Source organism: Scyliorhinus canicula, chromosome 13 (genome assembly GCF_902713615.1).
Source record: "Scyliorhinus canicula chromosome 13, sScyCan1.1, whole genome shotgun sequence".
Classification (NCBI taxonomy): domain Eukaryota; kingdom Metazoa; phylum Chordata; class Chondrichthyes; order Carcharhiniformes; family Scyliorhinidae; genus Scyliorhinus; species Scyliorhinus canicula.
Window position 1 is genome coordinate 92,149,013 of NC_052158.1, and position 14,966 is coordinate 92,163,978.

The 14,966-nt window shown below is 43.9% G+C and overlaps 1 protein-coding gene across 1 annotated transcript in view; it reads left to right on the top strand.

Moving 5' to 3' along the window:
* rsrc1 (arginine/serine-rich coiled-coil 1) overlaps positions 1-14,966 on the top strand; it is a 527,841-nt gene that overhangs the window by 429,692 nt on the left and 83,183 nt on the right. The window contains exon 8 of the mRNA XM_038815544.1: positions 4,842-4,910. Within this exon, the coding sequence (XP_038671472.1) occupies positions 4,842-4,910 (69 nt within the window). The remainder of the gene's footprint in view (positions 1-4,841; positions 4,911-14,966) is intronic.

Genomic DNA, 14,966 nt, shown 5'->3' on the forward strand with positions numbered 1-14,966 from the left:
GTCATCCAAAACTCAGCTGCCTTTGTCTGAACTCGCAGTGTGTTCTGGTCAACTACCGCTGACTGACATAGAACATAGAACACTACAGCGCAGTACGGGCCCTTCGGCCCTCGATGTTGCGCCGACCTGTGAAACCATCTGAAACCTATCTGACCTACACTATTCCATTTTCATCCATATGTCTATCCAGTGACCACTTAAATGCCCTTAAAGTTGGCGAGTCTACTACTGTTGCAGGCAGGGCGTTCCACACCCCTACTACTCTCGGAGTAAAGAAACTGCCTCTGATATCTGTCCTATATCTATCACCCCTCAATTTAAAGCTATGTCCCCTCGTGTTGGTCATCACCATCTGAGGAAAAAGACTCTCACTGTCCACCCTATCTAACCCTCTGACTATCTTATATGTCTCTATTAAGTCACCTCTCAGCCTTCTCCTCTCTAACGAAAACAACCTCAATTCCCTGAGCCTTTCCTCGTAAGACCTTCCCTCCATACCAGGCAACATCCTAGTAAATCTCCTCTGAACCCTTTCCAAAGCTTCCACATCCTTCCTATAATGTGGTGACCAGAACTGCACGCAGTACTCCAGGTGCGGCCGTACCAGAGTTATGTACAGCTGCAGCATGACCTTGTGGCTCCGAAACTCAATCCCCCTGCTTATAAAGGCTAGCACACCATATGCCTTCTTAACAGCCCTATTAACCTGGGTGGCAACTTTCAGGGATTTATGTACCTGGATGCCGAGATCTCTCTGTTCATTTACACTACCAAGAATCTTGCCATTAGCCCAGTACTCTGCATTCCTGTTACTCCTTCCAAAGTGAACCACCTCACACTTTTCCGCATTAAACTCCATCTGCCACCTCTCAGCCCAGCTCTGCAGCTTATCTATGTCCCTCTGTATCCTATAACATCCTTCAGCACTATCCACAACTCCACCGACCTTCGTGTCACCTGCAAATTTACTAACCCATCCTTCTACACCCTCTTCCAGGTCATTTATAAAAATGACAAACAGCAGTGGCCCCAAAACAGATCCTTGCGGTACACCACTAGTAACTGAACTCCAGGATGAACATTTGCCATCAACCACCACCCTCTGTCTTCTTTCAGCTAGCCAATTACTGATCCAAACCGCTAAATCACCTTCAATTCCATACTTCCTTATTTTCTGCAATAGCCTACCGTGTGGAACCTTATCAAACGCCTTACTGAAATCCATATACACCACATCAACAGCTTTACCCTGATCCACCTGTTTGGTCACCTTCTCAAAAAACTCAATAAGGTTTGTGAGGCATGACCTACCCTTCACAAAACCGTGTTGACTATCGCTAATCAACTTCTTCTTTTCAAGATGATTATAAACCCTATCGCTTAAAACCTTTTCCAACATTTTACCCACAACCGAAGTAAGGCTCACAGGTCAATAATTACCAGGGTTGTCTCTACTCCCCTTCTTGAACAAGGGGACAACATTTGCTATCCTCCAGTCTTCCGGCACTATTCCTGTCGACAAAGACGACATAAAGATCACGGACAAAGGCTCTGCAATCTCCTCCCTGGCTTCCCAGAGAATCCTAGGATAAATCCCATCTGGCCCAGAGGACTTATCTATTTTGACATTTTCCAAAATTGCTAACACCTCCTCCTTTTGAACCTCAATTCCATCTAGCCTGGTCGACTGAACCTGAGTGTTCTCCTCGACAACATTGTCTTTCTCCAGTGTAAACACTGACGAAAAATATCCATTTAACGCTTCCCCTATCTCCTCTGATTCCACACACAACTTTCCACTACTATCCTTGATTGGCCCTAATCTTACTCGAGTCATTCTTTTGTTCCTGATATACCTATAAAAAGCCTTAGGGTTTTCCTTGATCCTATCCGCCAACGACTTTTTGTGTCCTCTCCTCGCTCTTCTTAACTCTCCCTTTAGGTCCTTCCTGGCTAACTTGTAACTCTCAAGTGCCCTAACTGAGCCTTCATGTCTCATCCTAACATAAGCCTTCTTCTTCCTCTTGACAAGTGCTTCAACTTCCTTAGTAAACCATGGTTCCCTTGCTCGACAACTTCCTCCCTGCCTGACAGGTACATACTTATCAAGGACACGCAGTAGCTGTTCCTTGAAAAAGCTCCACATTTCGATTGTACCCATCCCCTGCAGTTTCCTTCCCCATCCTATACATCCTAAATCTTGCCGAATAGCATCATAATTGCCTTTCCCCCAGCTATAATTCTTGCCTTGCGGTATATACCTATCCCTGCCCATTGCTAAAGTAAACATAACCGAGTTGTGATCACTATCACCAAAGTGCTCACCTGCATCTAAATCTAACACCTGGCCGGGTTCATTACCCAGTACCAAATCCAATGTGGCCTCGCCCCTTGTTGGCCTGTCTACATACTGTGTCAGAAAACCCTCCTGCACACACTGCACAAAAACTGACCCATCTATAGTACTCGAACTATAGTATTTCCAGTCAATATTTGGAAAGTTAAAGTCCCCCATAACAACTACCCTGTTACTCTCGCTCCTGTCGAGAATCATCTTTGCAATCTTTTCCTCTACATCTCTGGAACTATTCGGAGGTCTATAGACAACTCCCAACAGGGTGACCTCTCCTCTACTGTTCCTAACCTCGGCCTATACTACCTCAGTAGACGAGTCCTCAAGCGTCCTTTCTACCGCCGTAATACTTTCCTTGATTAACAATGCCACACCCCCCCCTCTTTTACCATCTTCTCTGTTCCTACAGAAACATCTAAATCCTGGAACCTGCAACAACCATTCCTGTCCCTGCTCTACCCATGTCTCCGAAATAGCCACAACATCGAGATCCCAGGTACCAACCCATGCTGCAAGCTCACCCACCTTATTCCGGATGCTCCTGGCGTTGAAGTAGACACACTTCAAACCAGCGTCCTGCTTGCCGGTGCCCTCTTTCGAACTGTTAACCCTATCCCTGACCTCACTACTCTCAACATCCTGTACACTGGGACTACAATTTAGGTTCCCATCCCCCTGCTGAATTAGTTTAAACCCCCCCCGAAGGCTTCCAGTAAAGCAATGTTTGAAGTTTAAAATTCACATCCTTGCTATCAAACGCCTCCATGGCCTTGCTCCTCCCCATCTCTATAATCACCTCCCCAGCCGTCTTGTGCATTCCCAATTCAATTTGTCCCACCATTGGTTGACACACTTTCAATTGCCAAGGCCCTGAGCTCTGGAATACATTTCCACACTTCTCCGACTCTATATATTGCTTTTCTCCTTTAAGGCACTCATTGGGCCCTACTTCTTTAACCAAACTTGTGGTCATCTGACCTAATATCTGCTTGTGTGGATTGGTGACATACTTTATTTATAATGCTCCCATGAAACACCTTGGGACATTTCATTATGTTAAAGGCTCTACATAAAAATAAGTTATTTTATAATATTTAAAGAGAGGGAAAGCAAAAATAAATGATAGGAGGTATTGGAGGAATAATTATTCAAGGATGTAGAAAATTATTTCAGTCAATCAATGAAAAGAAGCATCGAAGAAATTCAAGACATTAACAAAAGAGTTGTGGGAATACCTGATGTAAGGAACAGGCATATCCAATGAAAGTTGAAAAATTGCACATCAGATCTGAAATTAAAACATCAGATGATGAAAAATATGCATGCTATATTTTTACTTTGAAGCACTTGATCAAACACCTCTTATGGGAAGATGATGCACCTTTAAATGCTGCCTGAGAAGAATCCCTTGAATACAATATATTGGATCTTTCCTCAGGAGAGGATGTCTGGAATCCCTGGCAAAATTATTGTTTCTGATTTTTGGAGGAAAAATACCAGATGGACTTTGTTCATTTTGTGTATTTTATGTTCAAATTCCTTAAGCAAGAACCATCCAATATTTAACAACTGGCTTGTTAATTCAATTGGAAAATTTAATTACATAAATGCTGCAAAACACATTCAGTTTAGTTACCTTGCTCTGATTAATTGTGCTGTTTCATTGTAAATATATTGGTCCATTAACGCTTGATTTAAATTGAGAATTCGGTCTCCTCGATATTGACACACAATCCTCCAGTGAACAAGGGCAGGTGACCGGTATTATCCCATTTCAGTGCCTGGTTTAAACATAACAGGAGACCAGAAAAAATTCATATTATTTACCTGAACCGTATTCTCATCTATTTGTATTGGGAACAGTTTATAGCGGCATAAGAGCTGTGGGCTTTTACTACATTTTGACATTCAAATGAATTAATTTGCATAATTTACAATTCCGGTTCAGATTGTGAACAGGGAAAGTTTGGAAGAATTCATTGTTGTGAATGTGGCAAGAGAATTCGATATTATATGCTTGAAAACAATTAAAATAGTTTGGGAGGTGTAGGGTTTATTCTTTCAGCCAATAACTGTGATCTGTACTTGGAAATGGGGAAAATAGTAAAATGGTCAAAAGTAATCATTTAAATATATTGTTAAAAAATAAATTGGTCCCGTCCCCGGGCGGCACGGTGGTGCAGTGGTTGGCACTGCTACTTCATGGCGCCGAGGTCCCGGGTTCGATCCCGGCCCCGGGTCGCTGTCCATGTGGAGTTTGCGTGTTCTCCCTGTGTTTGCATGGGTCTCACCCCCACATCCCAAGGATGTGCAGGGTAGGTGGATTGGCCATGCTAAGTTGCCCTTAATCGGAAAAAAAAGGAATTGGATACTCTCAATTTTTTGAAAAAGTAAAATGGTTTCAGTATTTTACAACTTAATTTTGAAAGGGTTTGAGGATTAACAAAATTGAGACTTTTTCAATAATTAATATTTTTTAAATTTTCAGCAAAAGCAGATGAAGTATTAAAGGCTAAGGAAAGGAAAGAGGAGGACGACAAAAAGAAGAGAGAGCAAGGTAACTGAAGTACATTTTTGCAAAATAATGCTTAAAGTTTTGCAGTTAACATGGAATACTATTTTCTGGTTTGTCAAAACCGCTGTCAGTTTTGAAATGAATTGTTGAAAATAGATGACTGCTCATTTACTCTAACCTGCTGATTTAAAGGCCTGTGATTGGTAAAAGCTGAATATTTCTACAGTTTGTTTTTGGTGGGTTTTTTTTTGCATCATTATGGGAACATCATTTATTTTTAAAATAACTCTCCAGGATGCATTGTTGAATTTCAATAGACTAAATTTGCAAGTGTTATTTTTGAAGCTCCCACTTTGCTCAGTTATGTATTTTCTTGGGGAAAAACAAATAATTATTTTATAAGAAAGAATATATATGAAATGTTTTGGCCATTAACTTGGTTTCTCACAAGCTGTCTATTTTGAAACCACTTCTCTACTGACCAGTATTAAGAGCACAACTGAAGTTAAATGCTCGGGTATTCCAATTCCCATAAGGCAAACTTGGAATGCCTGCTCTCAATTGTATTTTGCAATTTGGTATAATGTGAGAAAAGATGTGAAGACAAGTGAAGGATGTCCCAGATATTTCTGTGACAACTTTAAACAAAATAAATATTTATTAAATAGTAAAACAAGAAAGTCAACTGAAAGTATACTTCACTACATTAATGGCTATACACAGTATCTTTAAATTTACTGATTTCTAAACCCATCTATTTTCCTAATCTCAAAGTTAAACCTCCCTAAACAACATCCCATAGGTTTAAAAGTTATAAGCAAAATCTAGCAATAGTTGTCACACCAGGCCTTTATATCTTTTGGGATTGCTTCTGATGTAGGACAGAGACAACAGGCTTCTCAAACAGGCTTTTTCCAGGCGGTTTGTTGGGAATTGACACAACATCCAGCTGAAGGTGCGGTTTAAAAACAGCTCCCTGCCTCTAATATATTGTTTTTCCTTCTGATCTTCCCTTATCTGAACTAATCTTCTCAGAAGTCAGTCTTTTTTTTAATAATCATTTTGTTGAAGTATTTTTTTAGTATTATAACAACAACACAATAAACAATGTACATGAAACTATAAACATAGTGCAAAAGCCGTCTCCCTCCCTTACAGGTTCCACCGATTATTAACCCCGTACTCTAAGCTAACCTAATCCCCCCCCCTTCTACTGGCGATTAATTTTCCGCGAAGAAGTCGACAAACGGTTGCCACCTCCGGGAGACCCCTAACACTTATCCTCTCAAGGCGAACTTGATTTTCTCCGAACAGATAGCCATGTCCGATAGCCAGGTCTCCGACTTCGGGGGCTTTGAGCCCCTCCAAGCTAATAGTATCCGTCTCCGGGCTACCAGGGAAGCAAAGGCCAGAACATCTGCCTCTTTCTCCTCCTGGATTCCCGGGTCTTCCGAAACCCCGAAAATCGCCATGTCTGGACTCAGCACCACCCTTGTTTTTAACACCATGGACATGACATCTGCAAACCCCTGCCAAAATCCCCTAAGCTTTGGACATGCCCAGAAGATGTGGATATCGTTCACTGGTCCTCCTGCACATTTTGCACACCTGTCTTCCACCCCAAAGAATCTGCTCATCCAGGCCCGGTGACCTTAAATTGTATCAAGCTGAGCCTGGCAAATGTTGCGGACGTGTTGACTTGACTCAACGCATCTGCCCATAGACCATCCTCCATCTTTCCTCCCAGCTCCTCCTCCCACTTGCGCTTCAGCTCCTCGGTCTGCATCTCCTCTGACCCAATAAGTTCCTTGTAAATGTCCGAGACACTCCCTTCTACTACCCACCCTCTAGAAACTACCCTGTTCTGAATCCCCCTTAGCGGTAGGAGCGGTAAGGTTAACACCTGTTTATCTAGGAAGTTCCGCATCTGCAGATATCTGAATTTGTTTCCCCTTGCCAACCCAACCTTCTCCTCCAGCGCCCTCATACTCGGAAAACTCCCCTCTATAAACATAACCCCATCCTCTCAATCCCTCCTCTCTGCCATATCCATCCATACAACCCCCCATCCATACTTCCCGGGGTCGCCATCACCAAGGGGCTGGTGGAGTACCTTGCCGGCGGGAACGGCAGAGGCGCAGTTACCAATGCCCCAAACTGGTGCCCTTGCATAAAGCTGTCTCCATACGCTCCCATGCTGACCCCTCCCCCACCACCCACTTCCTGATCATGGCTATATTTGCCGCCCAGTAATAGTTATTAAAATTTGGCAGCGCCAGCCTGCCCTCTCCCCGACTCCGCTCAGGCATTACCTTCCTTTCCCGTGGGGTCTTGCCCGCCCAAACAAAGCCAGAGATCACGTTGTTGACCCATTTAAAAAAGGACAGCGGAATAAAGATGGGGAGACATTGAAACACGAACAGGAATCTCAGGAGGACCTTTATCTTCACCCTCTGCACCCTCCCAGCTAATGACAACGGGAGCACGTCCCATCTCCGAAAATCGTCCTTCATTTGGTCTACTAGCCGGGCCAGATTTAATTTATGCAGCTGGTCCCATTCCCGCCTCACTTGAATGCCGAGGTACCTAAAGCTTCCCCCTACTAATCTAAACGGCAGCTCTCCCAATCGCCTCTCCTGTCCCCTCGCCTGGACCGCAAACATCTCACATTTCCCCATATTTAGCTTATACCCCGAAAACCGGCTAAATTCCCCTGGATTCCTCATGATTTCTTCCATCCCCTCTAATGGGTCCGATACATACAGAAGTAGGTCGTCTGCATAGAATGAGACTCTGTGCCCCCCCCCCCCCCCCTCGGACCAGCCCCTTCCAGCCCCTTCACGCTCTCAGAGCAATTGCCAACGGCTCTATAGCTAGCGTAAACAACAGTGGGGAGAGGGGGCACCCCTGTCTCGGCCTCCGGTGCAGTCTAAAATAGTCCGATGTTGTCCCGTACGCTTACCACAGGAGCCTGATGCAGCAACCTGACCCAGTCAATGTAGCCCCGCCCAAATCCAAACCGTCCCAGTACCTCCCACAGATAATCCCATTCTACCCGATCAAAAGCCTTTTCTGCATCCATTGCGCTCACTACCTCCACCTCCCTACCTTCTGGGGGCATCATGATCACATTTAACAACCTTCTTACATTGGTCACCAACTGCCTACCCTTAACAAACCCCGTCTGGTCCTCCCCAATAATGTCCGGAACACAATCCTCAATCCTGGAGGCAAAACTTTGGCCAGCAGTTTGGCGTCCACATTCTCAGAAGTCAGTCTTAATGATCTGTATTACATGAGTTCACCTTTTAAAATACAAGTGTGAAATTCACCCCATTTTCTCTTTTGAACTTTTGCCATCTTTTTTTTCCAATCAAGGGACAATTTAGCGTGGCCAATCCACCATACCCTGCGCATCTTTTTGGGTTGTCGTGGTGGGATCCACGCAGACATGGGGAGAATGTGCAGTGGCCCGGGGCTGGGGTTGAACCCGAGTCCTCGGCGCCATGACGCAACAGTGCTAAACACTGTGGCATCATACTGTCCCAAACTTTCACCGTCTTCACTTTAGTTTTTGCACACTATTCTCTATTGATACCTACTTGTCTTCGGTAAACATTTATTTACAGTGTTGCTAAGCTAACGAACGTATCAAAACCCTAGTTCCACCAACCCAGCCAACTTGCCTTTCTACAATTTTGGTTTTAAAATAGTTTCTTCTTCTTCAACTGTTCAGCCACCAGAACACATTGGCAATTATCGGGTGCCTTATTTTTCATTTTATCACTATTTCCTGACATCCGAATCACAGCATGTTACTGTAGTCTGTCTTTCTGTTGTAAACCATACATATTGAAAGAAACAATATTTCTGAACTAAATCAAACATCATCTTTGCAGATTGAAAGGATTTTTCGAGGAAAGAAAAATAATGAAGTAAATGGAATTACTTAGAATGTTTTGTTTGTTGGGATTTGCGAAGGCAGATTGAAATATTCCTTTGAATAAAATGCAGGGTTTATTCTCCTTCAGTTAGCGTTCACATAATAGCATGGAAATTAGGAGCAGGAGAAGACTTTACGGCTCATCAAGCCTGTTCTGCCATTCAGTATGATTGTACTTGTTCTTTGGTTTCAACTCCACTTTCCCGCCTATTCCCCATATTCCTTGATTCCCTGAGAGACCAAATTGCTGTCAACCTAAACATATTCAATGGTGGAACATGCAAAACCCACTGGGGTTAAAAATTCCAAATATTCACAACTCTTTCAGTGAAGATGTATCACCTCACCTCAGTGCTATGACAGACACAGTATATGGCTGCTTAATCCCTTTCATGTTGCATTAGCTACCTTTTGCAAGTACTGCCTTGAACCTAGACAAGTTAAGTTTGAATTTTGTGACAGTCTTGGCCCCAAATACTACCTCTTTAACTTAACATCAAGCAAATTGTTTGAAAGCTAAAGCACCTTTTCAAATTAATCATTGCATCAAAAGAAAAGCTGGTGTTAAGGTTTTAACGTCCTTCGCAAATCAACACGCAAATGCAGGGTTGCTGAAAATTGGAATGAAATGAAAATGAAAATCGTTTATTGTCACAAGTAGGCTTCAAATGAAGTTACTGTGAAAAGCCCCCAGTCACCACATTCCGGCGCCTGTTCGGAAGGCTGGTACGGGAATTGAATCTGCGCTGCTAAACCAGCCCCTTGGACCTGAATATGCTAGAGGTGGGAGAAGAAGCATGTCATTCAAATGTTCTCGCACATATCACACTCCAGGACTCAACAGAAAAATCAAGCCTAACATTCCGATGTTGTACTGAGGGACTACGGCAGTGTTAGAGATGACATCTTTCAAATGAGATGTTAAACTGAAGCCCTGTATGCCCTCTCAGGTAGACCTAAAAGATGCGATGATACTTTTGAAGAACAGCAGCAGTTTATCCCTGGTGTTTTGGCCAATACTTATCCCTCAATCATCATCACACAAAAAGCATCTGCTTATTGTCACATTGTTCTTTGAGCGACCTTGCGGTGAGCAAATTGGCTACTGCCTTTTTCAGCAATGACTACACGTCAAAAGTATTTCAATGTCTGTAAAACACTTTGGACATCTGGTGACCATGAAAGATATAGTAAATGTAAATTGTGTTTTTTCTTTACTGTGCCAGCGAGAATCTCGTTTCCCGACTCTTGTGGGATTTTGCACCTGTGTTGCTGTTTGGGTTCGCAGTGGACACGGGTGCAAAATCGCCTCAATATTTTTTTAACAAAAGAGCTACTGGCCCTTTATGCAAGGCTCCCCAAGGAAGACAACTGGATCAGGAATACTACTTGCTGCCCTGGACAGATGAAAGCCCAATTTGCGCTAGTTAAGATCACCAGCTCCGCTTAGACTTATTTCAAAGTTCAATCACATGACACCCGATCATGTAAAACTGGAGTATATAGCAACCAATTGCTGAGGTTTGCAAATGTTATTACACTTAGCAAGGTTGATTCCCTGTAGTTTATAAGGCTTTTGATGTCAGTTTCTTTCATGTTAAACTGGTACTGACAGTGGTCTTGTGGTGCTTTCACCAACTCTGGAGACTTCTGCTTTTTGACAAAATCAAGACACCCTGCTGTTTTGCAGTACCTGTGACTCTGCTTTCAGAAAACCTTTGCTTAACGAGATCCTTCCTTTTCCCCAAATCTGAATCATTAAGCTGGAAGCATGTAACAGTGTGCATTTAAAGCTAGAATTGGAAGTGTAAAAGATGCAAGTTTAAAAATATGACTGTTTTTACTTTGTTGTATTCATTTGAAAATTTCCACCCATTAATGATCAGTTTTTTGCTCCTTTGAAATTACTTTTCATCTTTGTTTCTGTAAGATGCAATATTCATCATACAGCTTGTCTAAATCAATCTTAATGTAAAGACCTTCAGCCAACTTCTGAATATCAGACCATCTCACTTCCTGTAAGAGGTCTGACATTTGTTTGAAAACAGATGTCTTGAAATCACACAATTTCTCAAGGAATGTAATAAAACTGGACAGTCCCATATTCCTCCTTAAATTTACTCCTCGTTGATAAATGTTAGCCAGAAGTGATCATCCTGAGAACTTGTCCTTGTTGGAAACGTGTGGTTTAGAATAAAGACATTCCATGGCAGAGTCTAGCCATCTTTCAAATGAGGTATGAAATGTCTCTGGACATGTAGGATCCCATTGAATTATTGGAAGAAGATGAAGGGAATTCTGCTGTGTTGCAACCAATAGTTATCTTTCAATCACCATAACTAAAATATTGAGTATTTTTTCCATTATTGTTTGTGGAATATTGTGTGCAAAATGGTTCCAGTGTTTCCCTATGTTATCACAGTACCTGCTACAAAAAGTACTTAAATAAAAGCAAAATACTGTGAATGCTGCAAAACTGAACTAAAAACAGAAAATGTCAGAACACCTCAGCAGGTCTGGCAGTGTCTATGGAGAGATAAACAGAATTAATTTTACACATGATGTAGGGTAGGCGGGCACCTACACCACCACCTTCCTGCCCATCCTGAGCTCACCCCAGAATACAGGGACGCGAGTGGGTGCCGGAAGCAGCATTCCAACTGCCATATTTAAATTATTACAATCAAGGGTGAATAAGGCTTGTTGTCAAGCCAATTGACCCTGATAATACTCTGCCCAGAACTAAAATATTTGGTGTGGACAGCCGGGTTGGAGTGGGCAGCCTGATTTTGTTGACTTAAGTTTTTAAAGGTGAGGAAGGAAGAGGGGCTCCTCTTTGGGGCCTGCCATTTCCTATTGCGAGGCGGTTCTCCCTAAGATCAAATCCCACCCTCCTTCATACCCACTCCCTCCCTTAAATCCACACCCTGCCCCTATCCCTAACCTACCCAAACCTTCCAGGCCCAAGACCCGGGACCTACCTTTTCTGGGTATCTATGGGTCTTGGTCTTTTTGTTCCGTCTCGGCAGCAGCCATTGATGCCTTTCTAGCTCTCCTTGATGGTCAACAGCATTATCAATGAGGGACAGAAATCCCACTCAACTTTATGACTACGGGGTGAGCTTATTGGCTCCACACTGATGTTGTTTCCTGGGTTTGCACGCCGTTGGCACCCCTACTCCTTATTAATCCATCTACTATTTAAATGCAAGTTCTTTCTTTCTTAACTCTTTTGAGTGCTTCGTAAAATCTATCAGCAAGTTTTACATGGAGTTAATGTAGCAAAGAGGAAGTGAGTCCTGAATATCATTGCTGAATATTTTCCGTTCAATCATTACTCATTCTCTGTGCGCCTCTAAAATGAAATATGCCTTTGAAGCTGTATCACAGGCAGAAGTGCTAGCCACCTCATTGGCACAAAATGAAAATGTTCCTTAGACTCAAAAATGAGTCATGAAATTCTCTCCTTTTATTGAGGCAGGAAACCCATTAAATCTTCCGCAATCATACAGTTCATGTCAAAGCTGAGATCCTTTTCTTTTTATCCAAGGGATGTGAGTATCGCTGAGAAGGCTAGCATTTGTTTCTCATGACTAATTTCACTTGGGAAGGTGGTTGTGAGCTAACTTCTTAAACTGCTGTAGTCCATCTGGTACAGGTACACCTTATGGTGTTATCAGAAAGGATGTGCCAGGATTTTGACCCAGCAACAGTGAAGGAATAGTGATATAGTTCCAAGTCAGGGTCGTGGCTTGGATGGGCACTTGAAGGCGGTGGTGTTCCCATATGTCTGCCGCCTTTGTTCTTCTAGGCGGTGGAGGTCCTGGGTTTGGGAAGTTTTATAGGAGGAGCCTTGGTATTGGGCTGGTAGAAGTAGTGGAGGGGGTGGAGGCGATGCAATTGAGGAAGGGTGGGGGGTGGTGAAGGGCGCTGGCTCTTCTGAATTTTATCAATTATTACTGGGCGGTGAATATTGCAATGGTCAGGAAGTGGGGGAGGGGTTGGTGTGGGAGCGGGTGGAGGTGGCCTCATGCAGGGACACGAGTTGGGGGCACTGTTAACGACACCTTTGACGTTATCACCAGCCAAGGTACTCCACAAGCCCGGTAGTTGTGGCAGCCCTGAGGGTGTGGGGACAGTGGAGGCAGCAAATGGGGTTGGCGTCGGTGTGGGCACCAATATGTGAAAACCACCAGTTCGCTCCGGGAGGGGGCTGGGTGGGGGGGGGGGGGGGGGGGGTTCAGGAGGCGGCAGCAGGCGGGGATCGAGAGGTTTGGAGACGTTTTATTGTTGAGGGCTTCCCGAGCTTGGAGGACTTGGAGGACGAGTTTGAGTTGCCAGATGGGAATGGGTTCCGGTATCTGCAACTGAGGGATTTTGTGCAGAGGCAGGTTTCGACCTTCCCGCACCTGCCGCCCAAGGGCTACAGGATAAGGTGGGGTCAAGAACAGGGGTAGGAGAGGGGAGGATTTCCGAGTTCTACATGGAACTGATGGATTGGGAGGGAGCCCCGATAGGGGAGGTGAAGAGAAAGTGGGAAGAGTTGGGCGGGGAGTTGAAGGCTGGATTATGGGAGGAGGCCTTGAGGCGCGTCAATGTAGCTTTGTCGTGTGCCAGGCTCAGCCTGATACAATTTCAGGTGGTCCACAGGGCATACATGACAGCAACTTCTTCAAGAAAAATTAAGCTATCAGCAGTGGGGGGGAAGATGACATGGGGGGCAAGTAAGGGCAGGATAACCAGTGGAAAGGGGGCTGGGGAAAGTGGTACTGTTTGTAACATGTAAGCCATGTTGGCTGGGGTTTATCACTGGGGTCCAGGGGGAGGCGGTGTTTGTTATATTGTTTTGTTCTTGTTGAAGCCTGATGTATAAAACTGTTAAAATTACAAATCCCTCAATAAAATATTTTCTAAAAATAAAGGAGCCTTGGTGAGTTGCTGCAGTGCATCTTGCATATGGTACACACTGCTGCTATTATGTGTCGATGCTGGGGTCGGTGAATATTTATGGTGGTGGATGGGGTGCCAGTCAAGCAGGCTGCTTTGTTCTGGGTGGTGTTGAGCTCCTTGATCGGAGCCACATTTATCCAAGAGAGTAGTTCATCACATTCCTGACTTATGCCTTGTAGATGGTAGACAGACTTTGAGGAATTTTGAGGTAAGCTCCTCATCACAAAACTCCCAGTCCCTGGCCTGCTCTTGTTGCTATTGTATTCATATGGCTGCTTCAGTTAATTTTCTGGTCAGTAGTGACTTCTTGGTCACTGTTGGTAGAAGATTCAGCAATGGTAGTGCTGTTGAATGTCAACGGGAGAATATTAGATTCTCTCTTATTGGTGATGGTCATTGCCTCACACTTATGTGATGTGAATGTGGCTTGCCATTTATCAGCCCAAGCCTGAATATTGTCCAGGTCTTTCTGCACATGGATACGGGTTGCTTCAGCAGCTGAACAGTTTTGAGTGGTACTGAACATGGCAATCATGAGTGAATACTCCCACTTATGATGGAAGAAGGTCATTGGTGAAGCAGCTGAAGCTGGTTGGGCTTATGACCCTGAGGAACCCCAGAATTGATGTCCAGGAACTGAGATGATTGGCCTCCAACAACCACAAGAATCTTTTTTGTGCGAAGTAGGACTTCAACCTGGGCAGCATGGTGGCAGAGTGGCTAGCACTCACGGCACCAAGGATCTAAGTTTGATCCCAGTCCTGGGTCACTGTCCGTGTGGAGTTTGCATATTCTCCCCGTGTGTGTGAGTCTCACCCCCACAGCCCAAAGATGTGAAAGGTAGGTGAATTGGCCATGCCAAAAACGAATTGGGGACTTTACATTTTTTAAAAAGTAAAATGAAAAAGTAGGACTCCAACCAGTGGAGAGTTTTCCCCTGATATTCCCATTGACTTCAATTTTGCCAGTGCTCCTTGAGGCTAAATCTGGTCAAATGCTGCCTTGATGTGGAGTAGTCACTTTCACCTCACCTGTGCTTTGAAATTTTCTGTTTGGTACTGTTCACAGTACAAGTATGAACTACATGGTACTTGCAATCAACCCAAAGTATTTTTTTGTTTGCTTGTTTCAGCTTCTGGTAAATTGACCCGTATTTCCTTAAAGCACATGGGATAAAGTGCGGTTCATACTTTGACCATTCTTTT